General features: G+C 47.2%; 1 protein-coding gene across 1 annotated transcript in view; it reads right to left on the bottom strand.

The window, feature by feature from the left end:
* Nucleotides 1–16487, bottom strand: part of LOC114023182 (ligand of Numb protein X 2-like) — a 31906-nt gene extending 15419 nt beyond the window's left edge. Inside the window, exons 1-13 of the mRNA XM_027835728.1 lie at nt 16428–16487; nt 16177–16266; nt 15898–16092; nt 15592–15741; nt 15442–15519; nt 15274–15397; nt 15106–15173; nt 14854–14949; nt 14547–14586; nt 14241–14364; nt 13392–13654; nt 12068–12264; nt 10287–10658 (exon numbers count right to left, since the gene is read on the bottom strand). Of these exons, the coding sequence (XP_027691529.1) occupies nt 10287–10658; nt 12068–12264; nt 13392–13654; nt 14241–14364; nt 14547–14586; nt 14854–14949; nt 15106–15173; nt 15274–15397; nt 15442–15519; nt 15592–15741; nt 15898–16092; nt 16177–16266; nt 16428–16487 (1857 nt within the window). The remainder of the gene's footprint in view (nt 1–10286; nt 10659–12067; nt 12265–13391; nt 13655–14240; nt 14365–14546; nt 14587–14853; nt 14950–15105; nt 15174–15273; nt 15398–15441; nt 15520–15591; nt 15742–15897; nt 16093–16176; nt 16267–16427) is intronic.
* Between the last annotated feature and the right edge of the window lie 573 nt (nt 16488–17060).

Below are 17060 nucleotides of genomic sequence, written 5' to 3'. Positions count from 1 at the left end.
GAAAGGGTTTGCTATTTCTGGAGGCAATCCCAGGGCCACCGTGTCAGCTGAGGGACCACTTTCCTCACACAGATAGGTGGAGACAAGGCTGGACAGAGCAAATGGATCCTCAGAATGAATGTGTCATTCTCTGGGTGGCCTTGATGAACTTATTTCACCCTCGAGTTCTCTCTTTTATGGAAAATGAGCGGGTGGAACTAATTGTAAACCTGTTTTTGTATCCTGGACCCCTCAGGTAGTCTAAGGAAGCCTGTGGACCCCCTTTAGAATAATGTATTTAAACGCATAAAAGAAAATAAATAGTATTACGAAGGAAACAAATTATTATCAAATATATGTGTATATATATGTGTGTGTGTGTGTGTGTGTGTGTGTGTGTATGTGTGTATACACACACATATCCCAAGTTCATGGATCGTAGGATAAGATCTAGAACTCTAAACTCCTTTCCAAGTGTGACAGATCTTTGATCTCCAGCTAGCAGGGACCTTGGAGGCCAACCAGTACAAATCCCTCACTCTACAGAGGAGGAAACTGAGGCCCAGAGAGGGAAGTAACCTGCCCAAGGTCACTTGGAAGGGACCTCTGAGGACATCGAGTCTAACAGGTCTCAAAGTGTGTTCTGCAGATCTCTGGGGGGTCCCCTAAACCCTTTCAGGGGGCAGATGAGGTCAAAATTGATTTCACAATGATATTGAGATATTATTAAATTCTCTTCTCTTTTCCAACTACATATCTATGTGAGGTCAGATTTTCTTCATACACTTCAACCAAAACAGTGTAGCACCACAGACTGTAGGCAGAAGCATCTCCTTGTCTTCTGTTAAGTCAGACATTAAAGAGATTTAAAAAATATGTACAACAATGCTACACTTCTCACTAAATTGTTTTTGAAAATATAATTATCATAAAAAATATAATTATCATAAAAATGTTATTTATGTTAATATATGATGAATTTATTGCTGCTATTTTAATGAATGAATAAATACATATTTTAAAAAGTATCAATTCGCATTCCTAACATGGTAAATATGAATACATATAACCCACATAAACAAAAGCTCTTTGGGGTCCTTAATAATTGAGAACCACTGATCTAATCTCCCTGCCCCCATTTCACAAAGGAAGAAACTGAGGGTAAATGCCCTGCCAAAGGTCACACAAATATAAATATTAAGTGGTGTGGCAGGGTTTGAACCAGATTGGGTCGTGTCTGTCTCCAAAAACAGGCTGCCCCCAAAGCCAGTGACTGGCTGTGAAGCTAGCATAACTATAAGATCTCTGTCTACTATAAGTATCTGTACTAGGGAAAGGGCCTGTATTCAGAAGCCCAAAGTCCCACAGAGATCAATTTCTCTATGTGCCAACAGTCGTTTCTCCCTTCCATGGCTCATAACAATTACACTAAGTGATGCTTTGTGTTACTGATATAATAAGTGGGCCTTCTCCCCATGCCACCTGGCTGCTGGTGTGGCCAACAGGCTTCTGTAGCTGTATCAAAAGCCAGGCCCTGTACCCACAGGACCTGTCCTCGATCCCCACCTCTGTCTGCCAACTGGGTCTCAGTCTTAGTCTGATGTCCTCTGTCAACATGGCAATGACTCAGTGGGGTAGAATGCCAGAAGAACTGGCCTAGGAGATACTGTCCAAGGTATCTCCTAGTTTTAAGTATCCTGTGGGGATCAAGAACTGATTGGGCACTGGAGTGGCCAGAGAGCTTGGAGCAGGGGTTTGGACAAAGCCCTTGAAAAGGTTGAGGATTTGGAGAGGCGTGGGGTGGGAAGGGAAGGCAATGAGCACAAGGTTATCATGAGGTATCACACAGAGAGAGAGCTAGCCTTTAAGTCAGGAATGCCTGGGTTCAAATCATGCCTCAAGCTCTTACTAGCTGTGAACCCTGGGCAAGTCCCCTCCCTTCCCTTGGCCTCAGTTTCCTTCTGTGTACAATGAGGGGGTTGAACTTGCTGGCCTCCAGCTTTACCTCTAGATCTGTGAGCCTATACTTTCTTTTCGGGGCTCAGTTAAATCCTTTTCCAAATCAAGAGCTGTTCATGCTAGGACAAGCTACCGCCCTAAGGCCAGGGAGGGGTCAGGGTTTTCAGAGGAAGGACAGGGAAGCACTCTGAGCCCCCCAAAATACTACCTAGCTTATATAATGCTAGTAATACTTCCCACTTTCCTAATAGTTCAATAAACGTTTTCTTCCCATCTGCCCTGGGAGGTGGATCAGAGGGGACATTGAGGACTGAACCAGATTAAAATGTAATCAGGAACGAGGTAACAAAATAAAAATACAGTAAAACATAGATAGATAACATTATATTTGAAAACTAAGTCAATCTGCCACCCTCAGGGATCTTTATGTATGGGTTAGTGGGCCTCCTTTCTATCTGAGTTTGATATGACTGAAGTAGGGAATACAAGTATTATCACCTCCATTTTACAGATGAGAAAACTGAGGCCCAGAAAAGGAAAGTGACTTGGTCAGGGTCACACAACAAGTAACTGGCAGAGCTCGAGCCCAAATCTAGATCTCCAACTTTCCCACTGACCTCTCTTTCCCTGGAAGCAGCACCTTCAGGTCCCACCAGGCAGCACTTTCCCCTCCACCCTCCAGCCCAAATCATTTTGAGATTTGAACAGCAACTATACTGCTTAGCTAGCTGCCCCACCTCCTCTGACCACCAGAAAAGGAAACTTACCCCAGGCTAGATGACCACTTGATAAGGAATACTGTTCAGGTATAGGTTGCAGTAGATGTCCTCTGAGGTTCCTTCCAGCTCAAAGAATCTGGAACTAGGGGGCAGCTAGGTGGCGCAGTGGATAGAGCACAGGCCCTGGAGTCAAGAGGACCTGAGTTTAAATCCGGCCTCAGACCAAACAGTTGACACTTATTAGCTGTGTGACCCTGGGCAAGTCACTTGAGCCCAATTGCCTTAAAAAAAAAAGATCCATCTTGGGAGGGGATACAGTGGATAGAGCACCAGCCCTGGATTCAGGAGGACCTGAGTTCAAATCTGGCCTCAGACACATAACACTTACTAGCTGTGTGACCCTGGGCAAGTCACTTAACTCCAATTGCCTCACCAAAAAAAAAAAAAAAATAAGAATCTGGAACTAGATTTGGAACTAGATCTGGAAGCCTGATTTCTTACAAGGGTCAGCTGGATGACTCTGGAAAAAGGGGTGAGGCTGATGACTTTGTGCAGCTCTGCCTCACTTAAATCGAATTCACACTCAAGTTAGCACTCTCATGATATCATCATCATGATATCATCAGTCCTCTTTGAGAACAAAGGACAAACAATAAAGGTCAGCCACATAATGACTGATCACCAAATAGGCCATGGGCCATGAGAGCCAGAAGACCATCTGCGCCAATTCCCTCATTTTATATAGTCGAGCAAACTGAGGGTCAGAGATGTCCCATAGCCGGGTGAGTGGAGTTGGGTCTTGAAGTCAGGTCTCCTGACTCCTGGGTCAGTATTTTATAGTAACACCCCCTGGAGTCTTGGCTGACAGTGAAGAACTCTGCATTCCTGTATCTCCTAAGTCTGTTCAAACCTCAGAACACCCAGATTAGTTTCCACAAACACTGGCCAAGTTTACGGCCGTTCCAAGACCTCTCAGGTTGCCACATCTTTAGTGAAAAGGACAAACTCTCAAAAAGCCATGCAATGCCACTTGAGGATTGGACAAAGATACGGCAAGAGTTTGGGGTCAAAAATATACAAATAGGGAGTCCCTAAGTGGTAGCCCTGACAGGCAGGGTCCATTTGAATAGCAGCTGTTTTATGGAGAACAGTATGTGGACAACCAGAGAGGGGCCAGGAACTTAGAGGAAGGAGGCTGGTCTCCCCTTCTTCCTTAAGGCAATGGGGACAAAAGCATCCCCAGAAGAGACATCTCAGGTGAGGGCCCTCCCACGATGGGTTCTGTCTTCTCCAGTGATGTGTTACCCTCTCCAATGGGTTGCTGTGTTAAGAAAGGTTTGGCTCTAAACTGGTTTCTCACCTCCTGACTGACCTCCTTTCTTCTTCTTCTTCTTCTTCTTTTTTTTAATTTGGCTAGGCAATGGGGTTAAGTGACTTGCCCATGGTCACACAGCTAGTAAGTGTTATGTGTCTGAGGCCGGATTTGAACTCAGGTCCTCCTGAATCCAGGGCTGGTACTCTATCCACTGTGCCATCTAGCTGCCCTTAAATATTTATCAGCTCACATTGCTAACCATTTTTTTTTTGGCTAGGCAATGGGGTTAAGTGACTTACCCAGGGTCACATAGCTAGTAAGTGTTACGTGTCTGAGGCCGGATGAACTCAGGTCCTCCTGAATTCAGGGCTGGTGCTCTATCCACTGCGCCACCTAGCTGCCCCTAGTTCCAGATTCTTTGAGCTGGAAGGAACCTCAGAGGGCATCTACTCCAACCTATACCTGAACAGTATTCCTTATCAAGTGGTCATCTAGCTTCCATTTAAAACCGCCAATGATGGGCAACTCACTACCTTCTAAGAAAGCCCATTCTAATTTTGGACTTCCTTTTGGGGATGGTTAGCAAGTTGCCCTTACATTGAGCTGAAATTAGCCTTGCTGTACCTTCCCCTCCCCTGCCCTCTGAGGTTAGGCAGAAAAAGGACAATCCTTCCTCCACATGAGGGCCCTTCAACCATTCCCAACAAGACATCAGCCTTGGTTTGAAGGCCTGCAGTGATAGAGAAGCCACTATGTCTGTAGGCAGTCCTATTCTATACTGATAGAGAAGCCACTATGTCTATAGGCAGCCCCGTCCCACATTAATGGAGAAGCTACTACATCTATAGGCAGCCCTGGCCCACATTGGGATAACTCTGTTCTGTTTGTTAGGGAACTGTTCCTCTTAGCAAGCCCAAAGCATCCTCAGTACTTTGTCATGTTCAGGACACACAGGGAATTAATTCTAGGTTCAGCTGTGGGCACCACATTTTAGTTGGGAGGTTAACGAGCTAGAGCATATCCAGAGGAAGGCATTGAGCCCATGTCATGGGCAGCATTTGGAAGAATGGGAGATGGTTAGAGGGAAGAGGAGATTTAGTGGACACATGATGGCTGATTTAAGTAGCTGGAGGCCTGTCATATGGAAGAGGCATTAAACTCATTCATCTTTGGTCTCAGACGACAGAATGAGGAGCAGCAGATAGAAGCTGAAAAGAGGGAAATTGAGGTTTGATGGGGGCAGGAATAGGGGGAAAAACCAAATTTCTGAATTGGTCCAACTGTTCTGGAAACACTTGTAAATGGTGCTAGAAAAATCACTCAACTTCAGTATATACTTTTTGACCAGTGGTAGACCCCCACAGAGCTCAGAGACAAATAGAAAGCTTCTATCCATCCAAAAGGACTTACAGAGACACTTTTTAATGGTAGCAAAGAGCTGGAAACAAAGTGAGTGCTCATCGATTGCGGAATGTTTGTGCGTGCCATTGGTGACAGGGGAACAGAAGGGAATATTAGTGTGTGTGAGAGATCATGAATGTGGAGAATTCAGGGAAACTTGGGAAGATTCTGAACTGAGGCAGGTTTTATCATGAGCAAAACCAGAACGACCTACAAAATAACCAGGTTAACACGCAGATTGCAATAATGCCAAGAGAACAATTGTGACTTTGGATGACTAGGAGTTAGAGCAGACTTCTCTCCTCTTGGTGAATGGTAGGTGCAGAATGAGGCACACACTGTCCTACAGGTCAATGCTTAGCTGTGCTTCTTTGGTGTGAGGGAGATTTGAAGTGCATGTGGTGGATGGTGACATTTGGAAACAAGCTTTAAAAAAAAAAAAAAGCATTGATCAACCTACCGCAAAGTGAAATCAGCTGCCTCATAGGGGAGTAGGCCCCTCCTCATTTGAGGTCCTCAAGAAGAAGCTAGATGACCATTTGTTAGGTATATCATATAAGGGATTTTTGTTTAGGGAGCTGAGTACTCATAATCTGTGCTAGCTCAGTGATGAAGACTCGGCCATCACATCCATTGGGTCTTTCAGTAACCAGGGATGGAGATCATCCTGGCCAAAGCACCTGAACTCATCCAGGGCAACTCAGGGTTTTCTTGTTCTCTCCCTGCTTATCTTAGGGATCAACTCTCCATTGGCCATTTCTGTTCTGTCCCTCTTGGTGCAGAGGTAAAGGAAAGACAACAGAAACTAGAGAAGGGGCTAACTTTGTCTCTTCTCCATCCTCTGTGCTCATCCCCAGGTGGGCCTGCCACCTCCAAGGAGTGCTCCCTTCCCTTCCTTTCCCTTTGTGGGGCCTCTTTTTTCTCAGTTTCAGTCCCAGGTTACAGAGACAGCCCCTCCATGTCTATCCATCTACCACCGCGCTGGTTTCTCAATGCCAGACATCCAGGCTCTCATCCACAGCTAGAAGCATGAAGCTCAGACTGATTACCCCCTTATATGAATTGTCCCTCTTCCTTCTCAGAATCACTTCCACCTAGTCCATCAGTCCCCTAGGCCGTTCCACTGGGCCCACGGAAACACTCACTTTATTGGTAATAACCCCCTTTCATCCTCAGCCTTCCTTTCTTCCACTTCCCTTGGCAAAACCACAGCCCTGGCACCTCTAGGTGGGCACTTGCAGCTGCTATTTATTTCGCTACCCCTGCCCTCTCCCCCGACACATGGGGCCACTCCTGGCTCCTTAGTGGTGCTTCTCATCTCTTTTTCTACCAGGAAACTTCCCCCTCCTAAGGGCTATGCTATCTGTCTTTACTTCATTTTTCCCTATCCTTGTTCCTAGCATTGACTGATCTCCAGGTCATTCTCCTAGCTTTTTCTTAAAAAATATATATATTTTCTGTTTTTATAATCACTTTCATTTCAAGTATAGCTCTCTCCTTCCAATATTCAGCAAGTCATTCTTTGTAGGAGCTAGGGAGAGGGCATGGGCCATGGGAAACTACTGGGGGAGGATCTCCCTCTACTGATGTAGATTGGCTCTTCCTTCCTAACTTCCAGTCTATGAGCTTCCTGGGACATTGAGAGGTGAAAAAATTTGCTCAGGGTCACATAACCAGTATGTGCCAATGGTGGGACTTGAACTCAAGTCTTCCTGGGCTCAGAGACCAGATCTCTATCCAGTAGGTCAAGTTTCCTGGTACTAAATATCTTATAGGAAGGACTTTATCTATTTTTAGCAAAGCCTTCTAAAAAGGAAGAGAGGGGGGAAAAGGCAGTTCATCACAACCAATCAACCAATGTATCGATTGCGCCTTGACAGGATATGCAATATTCCACACCCATAGTCCCCCACCTCTACAAAGAGGTAGGTTTGCATTTTCTCAGCCCTTCTCTGGGGCCAACACTGCATTCGGTTTCATTTTTGTTCCCTCCATTTACTGGGTTGTCGACATTGTGTGCATTTTTCTCTAGTTCTGCTAACTCAGCTCTGCAATAGTTCACCCAAGTCTTCTCAACCCAGCTCTGTCAGTGACTTGAGTGCTAGCCATTCCTTCTCCTGCTGTCCTCCTTGGGGACTTTGGTATTCTTCTTGACATTCTCTTTGACAACCTCAACACCCTTGGCCTCCCCATGGCTGGTGACTTTATTGCTTACCCCACCCAAGCTCACCCAGGGCCTGTCCTCTAGGTTCTGCATCCCTGAGAACACCCTATCATCTGGTTCCAGGGCTGCTAAGATGCAGAAGAGAAAGTCATTGAGTTGGATCACGTTGAGTTGATTTCACTCACTCTGAATTCATGGTACAGAACATCAGCTGGGAGCCAATCCAACCCTTATCTCACATCCCATTGCTACTGTTTCAAATGATTCTTCTTTCTCCTCTCCACCAACTGCCCTCCCACATGGAGAATGGATGACCTCTACTCCCACTTCACTGAAGATATTGCGGCCATGTGCTATGAACTCCGCTGGCTTCCCCACCTCCACTCTGCAGACTTTCTTGACATCATAGAGCAATGGCGACTCTTAAGTGCTCGTAGAATGGGAGATCTCCCTATTCCTCATTAAGGGCTAACCCCTCTCTAGCCCATTCATCCCTCTGTCATATAGCTTCAGGGTCTCCCTTGGTCTGTGCTCCTTCCTCTCTGGCCACAAACATGTTTCGGTCTCTGCATCCCCACTCCCCTCCTAGGATTCTCTGGATTCTTCTAGCCCTGTGAGTCACTGCTCTATCTCTCCCTTCTTCTCTCACTGCTAAACTTGGACAAGTTGTCTCCACTCATTATCTTTACTTCATTAGTCCCCACTCTCTCCATCATCTTGCAATCAGACTTGCCCCCCCCCCCACTGTGCTTTGCAAGGTCACCGATGACCTTTCAATTCCCCCAAGCCAATGGCCTTCTGGCAGTTCTCATCCTCTTTGGGCTGTGTGAAACTCATGGTGCTGCTGTCCAAGTCTTCTTATCAAATTCTCTTTCCTTCATCAGCCTCAGAGATGCTACACTCACTCTCCATCTCCTTTGGGTGCTCTCCTGACACTCTCCCCATTGGCAATCACCCCATGGCTAAACTTCAACTCCCAAGTCTACATTGATGCCACCTGAAGTTGCATACAGCTAGGGTCTATTTGGAGAGTGAATAATGAGACCACTTCAAATGTATTCAAATTGCCACTATTTGAAGGTATACTTATGTAAAATATGGTCATTGGTTGCAACCCAATGGGATTTGAATAATGCAACCTCTTCAGGGGGGATTCATCACTCAAATATATCAGGAATCCAGCTGTAGACAGCCTTGATCTCTCCCCTGAGCTCATCTCCAATGGCTAACAGGGCATCTCTACCTGACATGTCCCCAACCAAGCATTTTTTCTTTTTCCCTAAATCTGCCCCTCTTTCTGACTTCATTCTTTCTAGTGGTGGCCCCACCATTCACTTTGGGTCCCATATTGATAACCTGAGGAACTTGGACTCTTCCTTTTCTGTCCCATTCAGTTAGCAAGTCCTATGGATACCACTTTGGAGAATCTCCCATCTCTTCCTACTGCTGCTATTCTAGAGAAAGTCTTTATATCCACCCCCTTGGACTGTAGGAAAAAGGCCCTAACAAGTCTTACTGCTTCAATCTTCCACTCTCCCTCAACCACTCTTATACCTTTTCCAGAATAATCCTCTTCATGCATGGATCTGTTTGTGTTATTCCACAGCTCAAAAACTGGCCCTCTCTTGCCTACCCAGTAAAGTTTTTCAACTGCTCTTCTTGTCATTTCAGACCCTCCATGATCAGACACTACCCCTAACGTTTTTAGCCTTGTATCCTCTTCATCCACTCAATAATCCAGCCAGCCTGGACAATTCTCTGCCTCCCAATCACTAGGGGTGCTCTCCCACTTCAGTGCCTTTGGACAGACTTTTTCCTAAGCCTGGAATGACTTTCTGTCCTATTTTTGGCCGCTGAGTTCCCACCCATCCTTAAAAGTCTATGGAGTCAATGCCACCTCCTCCAGGGAGCCTTCTTTGCTAGCCCTGGTTGGAAATGATTGTACTCCTCAGACCCACACAATGCATTTTGTTCTATGTCTTTCTAATGCATGTTTCATGTAATGTCATAGATTATACTTAATTATGATGAAGGAAGCTACTACTTCTACTTGTACTACTACAACTATTACTGCTATTACTACTATTACTACTACTACTACTACTACTACTACTACTACTACTACTACTACTACTACTACTACTACTACTATTACTACTAACTAGACCATAAACTCCATGAGAGACAGGGGGCACATCTTATCTAAACTTTGCATCTTCCCAAATACGTAGCAATGCCCCATGAGATTTTGCAAATGCCCACCTCTTGCAAAGTGTAATGCTTGGTGGCATTGGGCATCACAATGGAGTCTGCCCTTGCCCACAAGGCAGCATGCAGTAGCGGAAAGAGCATTTGTGGTCAGAGGACCCGGATTTGCCTCCTAAGTCTGTGTGATCTTGGGAGAGGTGACTTCCCTTCTCCTGGCTTCAGCTTCCTCATCTATGAAATGAAAGGGTTGAGCCAGGTAATCTCTAAGGCCCTTTGCCAGCTTTAAATAATAACAGCTGACATTTTATAGGATCCTTTATGAAGTGAAAAGAGTTTCACATGCAATGACATACTACTGCAGGTATTATTCCCCACCCATTTTACAGATAGAGATATTGAGGGGTTAAGTGATTGGCCCAAAGTCACACAGCTAGTAAGTATTGGAGGTAGGATTCAGATCTAGGAATTTCTGAGTCCTGCTCCCTTGGCCACCATCCCGGGCTTCCCTGCCCCTCCTGGAAATGGCCAGGCCACCACTAACCTGAATGATCTGGGCTGCTGTCTCTGGTGTCCCCTGTCTCAGGTCCTGCCCGTTGATGGAGAGCACTTTGTCATTTTGACTCAGCTTTCCATTCTTGGCTGCCAGGCCACCATCCAGCAGGTCTAGGATGAAGATCCCAGCCTTGCCAGCCTTGCGAATCAGTTTGATACCCAGGGGCTGCAGCCGGTCCTTCTTCATCAGGGTGACATGCACTATCTCCCCAGCCCTGCTGGGAATTGGGCTGTCATCTTGGAGTGGCTTGTTCAGGAAGCCTTTCTCTTGCAAGATCACCAGCTGCAGCACAGGCCCCGCCTGGCGGAGCAGGGAGATTGCTTGAGAGTGGGTGACATTGCTGATGTTGATCCCGTTGACCTAGAAGGAAAGACAATTTGCCAGGGGACCCCTTCAGACTCTCTGACTTTCTGGGCAACTTTCATCTCTCCAATACCATCATCAAAACCTACTGCTTCCTGGATGGAGTAAGAGCAAGCCCAGTTGACCGAGAAAAACAAGGAGAAGGCGAATCAAGTTTTAGCAATGCATCCTACACATTGCCAAATCCTGCCCATTCTTTCTCCACTGCATTCTTCCTGTTTGCCCCCTCTTCTTCAATACTCTTTGTTCAGCCACCTTCTTTATCAGCCCTTCCTCAGATTCTGTCAATAGCTTTCATAATTTTTTAGTTATTTTTCAAACTTATCAGTTTATTTGTTTATTCGTTTATTCATTCATCTATTTATTTATTTATTTTATTAATCCATTCATCTATCTATTCATTTCCTTCTTGTTTATTTCTTTGTTTGTTTTAACAAGCATTTATTTTCTCTTCCTTTCACCTCTCCCTAATGGGAGGGGAAAAAAAAGAAAAAAAAAGAAAAGAAAAAAAAAAACAAAGCCTTGGAATACATATGCACAGTCAAGTAAAACAAATTCTCATATTTGCAATAGCTTTTTAATGAACCTTCTTTCCTTCAGTTTCTCCCCTCCCCAATCCATCCTCTGCATAGACACCCACATAATTTTTCTAAGGCACAGGCATGTCTAACTTGTGCTCGAAACCTTCAATGGCCCCTTATTGCCCACAGGAAAAACAAAAACAAAAACAAAAACATCAGCTCCTCAGCCTGGCAACCAAGGCCAACTATAATCTGGCTTCAATCTATCTTTCTCATCTCACACTACCACAGGAATTCTCAGCCTGTACTCTCCCACCTCTATGCCTTTGCTGAGAGTGGACTCGTACATCCCCCCTTTTCCACTGATGAACTCTTTTTCTTTCTTCAGGGTTTAGTTCAAGTATTGCTTCTTCCATGAGTCCTTTCCTAATCCTTCCCCCAACCCAGGAAAACTGTGAAATACCCTGGACCTCCTTAAATCTCTCCTTGTACTTTGTCTGGGCCTTCCACATGCCCCTATTAGAATGTAAGCCCTGTGAGAGTAGGGATCATGTACTGTTTCATCTGCACCTAACACTGCACATAGTAGGTACAAAGGGACCTAAAATCAAGAGTCCTGGGTTCCAGTCAGCTGGGTTATCTTGGGCAAGTGACTTCTGCTAGCCACCACTTCAGTTTGCTTATATGTAAAACAGAGATAAAAACCATCCTACAATTGATCTCTCAGGCTTGGGAGGAGTGTGTGTGTGTGTGTGTGATACACCTCCATGTACTCTCTAAAAGAGATTATTGTTACTGCTGTTGTTATTGTTGATTGGGTAGGGAAGCATGAACCAGGCCAGCATCCCAGCATCCCATGGGCCAGGGAGGAAGATGCTCACCCACCTCGAGCACATGATCTCCAGGGGCCACTTTGCCATCCATGCCCAAGGGGGTGTCCTGGTGGACCTCCTGCACAACAATGTTGCCCAGTGGGGTGTCCTTGCCCCCGACGATCCTCATCCCCAACTCCTTCTCAGGGTTATCCCGGGAAATTTCCACGATGACGGTTTCAGCCACAAGACTGTTGCTGCGAGTCAGGTCTGATGGGGTAGGGGGGGACAAGAGAAAAGTGATTAAAGTGACCCAATGGAGGGGAAAGTGTCTGCTTCTGAGGCCCTGCCATCCAGGCCTCCATCATCATTTTCCTAAACTACTGAAGTGGTGTCCTAATGGGCCTTTCCACCTCCCTTTCTTCCTCCCTCCCACCCAGTCCTGGTTGCTTAACACAGGTACTCAGGGAACATTGGTTGATGGATTAGGAGGACGTGAGTGATTTGACCTAGAGTTACTGGGTCATACAAAGTGTACCTCCTAGAGGTAGCTAAATGGTGCACTGAGCCTGGAGTCAGGATGACCTGAGTTCATATCCTGTCTTGAACATTTACTAGCTGTGTGACCCCGGGCAGATCATTTAACTTTTGTCTCAGTTTCCTCAATTGTAAAATGGGATCATAATAGCACCTACCTCCCGGGCTTATTATAAGGATCAAATGGGATAATATTTGTAAAACCCCTTAGCACACTGCTTGGCTTATAGTAAGTGCTTAATAAAACACTTGTTCCCTCCTTCTTTCTCCCCTGTTCTTGAGAAGTGGCCTGAATATTCTGGCCAGAATACCTTTCTTATACTCTGTGGTCTCATGGGCCATTCTGAGGCTAGTAAAGACCAAGGAACATGATGTCAGTCTTCTAGATTACAAAGAGTAGGATTCTGGGTGTTGGGCAGAAGAAGGCATCCATGCAGAAGGCCTGGCAGGTTTAGTCTGCTTTCTCAGGCTAGGTATCTAGGTCCCAAGTTTCATACTGATGACCACTCATGGGACTTCCCTAGGTTCTCCATGTCTCAGAAGGCTAAGGTTGGGTTTGGTCCTCTTTTGGCTGGATAGGGCTGTTCCCTCCCTAAGATGCTTCTTGCTTCCAAGGGTAAACTGAGGCCTGGAACAACATGGGCTCAGGCCTGTAGAATACAACACACTCCTCTGGATGTGGCCTGACTACAGCAGACTATCTTCTCCCTAGTCCTGGAAGCTAGGCCTCTCTTAATGCAGCAGGAGATCATATTTGTTTTGGGAATGTTGGGTCATATTTTTGGTTCATATTGAGCTCGTGGTTTACCAAGACTCCTAGGTTTTTTTTTTCCCCATAATCCCTTTCCCAAAGCCTGTACCAGATGTGGAAAGACTCAGGATGGAATCTTCATCTGTCTCCTCAAATGCTGGGTTCACCAAGCCAGGCTCTGGGCTACTCCAGGGTACCATGGGGGCAACTGATGAATACTCAGAGTCCATTGATAAGATGGCATCAATATCAAAGAAGTTCTCCCCACAAGGGCAGTTTGCTTCTGGCTCCGGGGGCACTTCTTGCTTCTTGTGGTCCAGCTGACATTTCTCCTCCACCATTTTGGCCTGGTATTTCCTCAAGCCAGGGCACCTGTGGCAGAAAACGAGAGGACAGGTCACATGAAGTAGGAGGAAATGAGGAGGGAAGAAGGCCCACTGTGACTTATTAGGTCAAATCAGGATACTGAAGATATATCAGGAAGAGAAGAAAAGGCACATCTGGGAAGGATTGGCATGGCAGGAGCAAGCAAAATTGGATTTTCAGGACTCTTGAAAAGTTTCAACTTTGACAATATATTTAGCATTGGGGAAAGATACAAAAGAACATTATGAGCTAAAAGCAAAAACCCATTTCTATGGCTTAGAGCCTTTCATGTTAGTTGTTAAAAGCTCAAGATGAGAAAGGGAAGAGAGATAGAGGACAGAGGGGGAGGAAAGATAAAAGGCATTGGTTTTGATCTCTCTCCGGAATTGGTGGAAATAGGTACCCTAAACCACCCACAAACCCTCATTCAACAGAAACCATAATTTTGGGGAGAGGTACCTTCCTATGACGTTACCCACTCCTTCTGATCTATGACTCAGCCCTGCTAAGACTCAGAAGCTGGGAAGGAAGGGTACCTGGGATTGGGCCTGGAAGAAAGTGTACCCGTAACTTGGCCTGGATACAAGAATACCCTGGACTGGGTCTGAAAGGAAAGGTGCCTAGGACTGCGTCTGGAAGCAAGGGAACTGGGGACTGGGCCTGGAAACAAGGGTACCCAGGACAGGGCCTGAAAGGAATAGTACTCGGGACAGGTCCTGAAAACAAGGGTACCTGGGATTGGGCCAGGAAACAAGGGTACCTGGGACTTAGCCTGTAGCCAAGGGTACCGGGACTGGGCCTGGAAACAAGGTTACCAGGGTGTAGACCTATAACCAAGGGTACCGTGGACTGGGCCTGTAAACAAGGGTAGCAGGAATTGGCATACAAGGAAGGATACCTGGGACTTGGCCTGGAAGCAAGGGAACCGGGGACAGGGCCTGAAAACAAGGGTACCGGGGTCTCAGCCTAGAAGCAAGGGTATCTGGGACTGGACCTGAAAAGAAGAGTACTCAGGAAGGAGCCTGGAAAGAAGGGCACCCGGGACTGGGCCTGGAATCAAGAGGACCCAAGAATGGGCCTGGAAAAAAGGGTAATTAGGACTGGGCCTGGAAATAAGTGTAGTCAAGACTGAGCGTGGAAACAAAGGTACCTGGGACTAGGCAAGAAGGAAGTGTACCTGGGATTGGGCCAGGAAACAAGGGTACCTGGTAATGGGCCAGGGAACAAGGGTACCTGGTCATGGGCCTGGAAACAAGAGTACCTGGGACTTGGCTTGGAAACAAGGCTACTCGGAACTGGGCCTGGAAAAAAGGGTACCCAGGACTGGGACTGAAAAGAAGGTTACCGGGGACTAGGCCTGGAAACATGGGTACCCAGGACTGGGACTGGAAAGAAGGGTGCCTGAGACTGGGCCAGTAATCAAGGGTACCGGGGACTGGGCCTGGAAACAAGGTTACCAGGGAGTGGGCCTGTAACCAAGTGTACCAGGGACTGGGCCTGGAAAAAAGGGTAGCCGGGACTGGGCCTGAAAGGAAGTGTACTAGGGACTGGACTTAGAGACAAGGGTACTCAGGCCTGGGCCTGGAAGGAAGGGTAACCGGGACTGGGCCTGGAAACAAGGGTACCCGGGACTGGGCCTGACAGGAAGGGTATTTGTGACTGGGCCTGGAAACAAGGGTAGCCAGGAATGGGACTGGAAACAAGGGTACCCAGAACTGGGGCTGAAAGGAAGGGTAACTGGGACTGGGCCTGGAAACAAGGGCACCCAGAAGTTGGCATCAAAGGAAGGGTACCTGGGAATGAGCCTTGTAGCAAGGGTACCTGGTACTTGATGTGAAAACAAGGATACCAGTGGGTACCAGGGACTGGGCCTGGATACAAGGGTACCCGGGAGAGGGTGTGGAAACAAGGGTACCCGGGACTGTAACAGGAAACAAAGTTACCTGGAATGGGCCTGAGAAAAACTGTCCCCAGGAGTGGGCCTGAAAGAAGGCTACTAGGGACTGGGCCTGCAAAGAAGGGTACTCGGGACTCGGCCTGGAAACAAGGGTACCTGGGACTCGGCCTGGAAACAAGGGTACTGGTGTCTTAGCCTGGAAGGAAGGGTAATTGGCACTGGTCCTGGAAACAAAGTTACCAAGGACTGGACCTGAAAGGAAGGGTCCTCTGAACTGGGACTGGAAAAAAAGGTACGTGGGACTGGGCGTGGAAACAAGGGTACTCGGGACTTAACCTGGAAATAAGGGTACCTGGGTCTTAGCCTGGAAGGAAGGGTACCAGGGACTGGGCCTGGAAACAAGGGGACCCCTACTGGTCCTGGAAACAAGGTTACCCAGGACCAGGCCTGAAAGGAAGGGTACTCTGGACTGGGCCTGGAAAGAAAGGTATCCTGGACTGGGCTTGAAAGGAATGGTACTTGGGAATGGGCCTTGTAACAAGAGTACCTGAATTGGGCCTGGAAAAAAGGGGACCCAGGAGAGGGCATAAAAGCAAAGGTACCATGGACTTGAACTGGAAAGAAGGTGTACCTGGGACTTGGCCTGGAAGAAAGGGTACTGGGGAATGGCCCTGGAAAGAAGGGTACCTAGGACATAGCCTGACAGGAAAGGTACCCGGTACTGGGAGGGGAAACAAGAGTACCTGGGACTGGGCCTGGAAATAAGATGACTGAGGAATGAGCCTGGAAAGAAGGCTACGTAGAACTAGATATGGAAACAAGGTTACGGGGAATGGGCCTGAAAAGAAGGCTACCTAGAACTAGGCCGGGAATAAAGGGTACCTGGGAGTGGGCATGGAAGGAAGGGTACACAAGACTGCGGCTAGAAACAACGGGACCCATACTGGTCCTGGAAACAAGGTTACCCAGGACTGGGCCTGAAAAAAAGGGTACTAGGGATTGGGCCTGGAAACAAGGGTGCCCAGCACATGGCCTGATAGGAAGGGTACCTGGGACAGGGAGTGGAAACAAGGGTACCGGGGACTGGGCCTGGAAACAAGGTTTCCGGGGAATGGGCCTGGAAAGAAGGCTACCAGGGACTGTGCGTGGAAAGAAGGGTACCCGGGACTTGACGTGGAAACCAGGGTACCTGGGACTTGGCCTGGAATGAAGTGTCTACGGGACAGGGCCGGGAAACAAGGTTACCCAGGATTGGCCTGAAAGGAAGCATATTCGGGACTGGGCTTGGAAACAAGGGTACCTGGGACTGGGCCGGGAAACAAAGTTGCCGCGGAATGGGCCTGGAAAGAAGGCTATGTAGAGGAATGGGCCTGAAAAGAAGGCTACCTAGAACTAGGCCTGGAAACAAGGGGAACCCTACTGATCCCAGAAACAAGGTTACCCAGGACTGGGCCTGAAAGGAAGCATGCTCGGGACTGGGCCTGGAAAAAAGGGTGCGTAGGACATGTCCTGATA

The sequence above is a fragment of the Vombatus ursinus genome, unplaced genomic scaffold (assembly GCF_900497805.2).
Source record: "Vombatus ursinus unplaced genomic scaffold, bare-nosed wombat genome assembly UNPS02004405.1, whole genome shotgun sequence".
Lineage (NCBI taxonomy): Eukaryota > Metazoa > Chordata > Mammalia > Diprotodontia > Vombatidae > Vombatus > Vombatus ursinus.
This window is presented reverse-complemented; position numbering and strand designations above follow the sequence as displayed.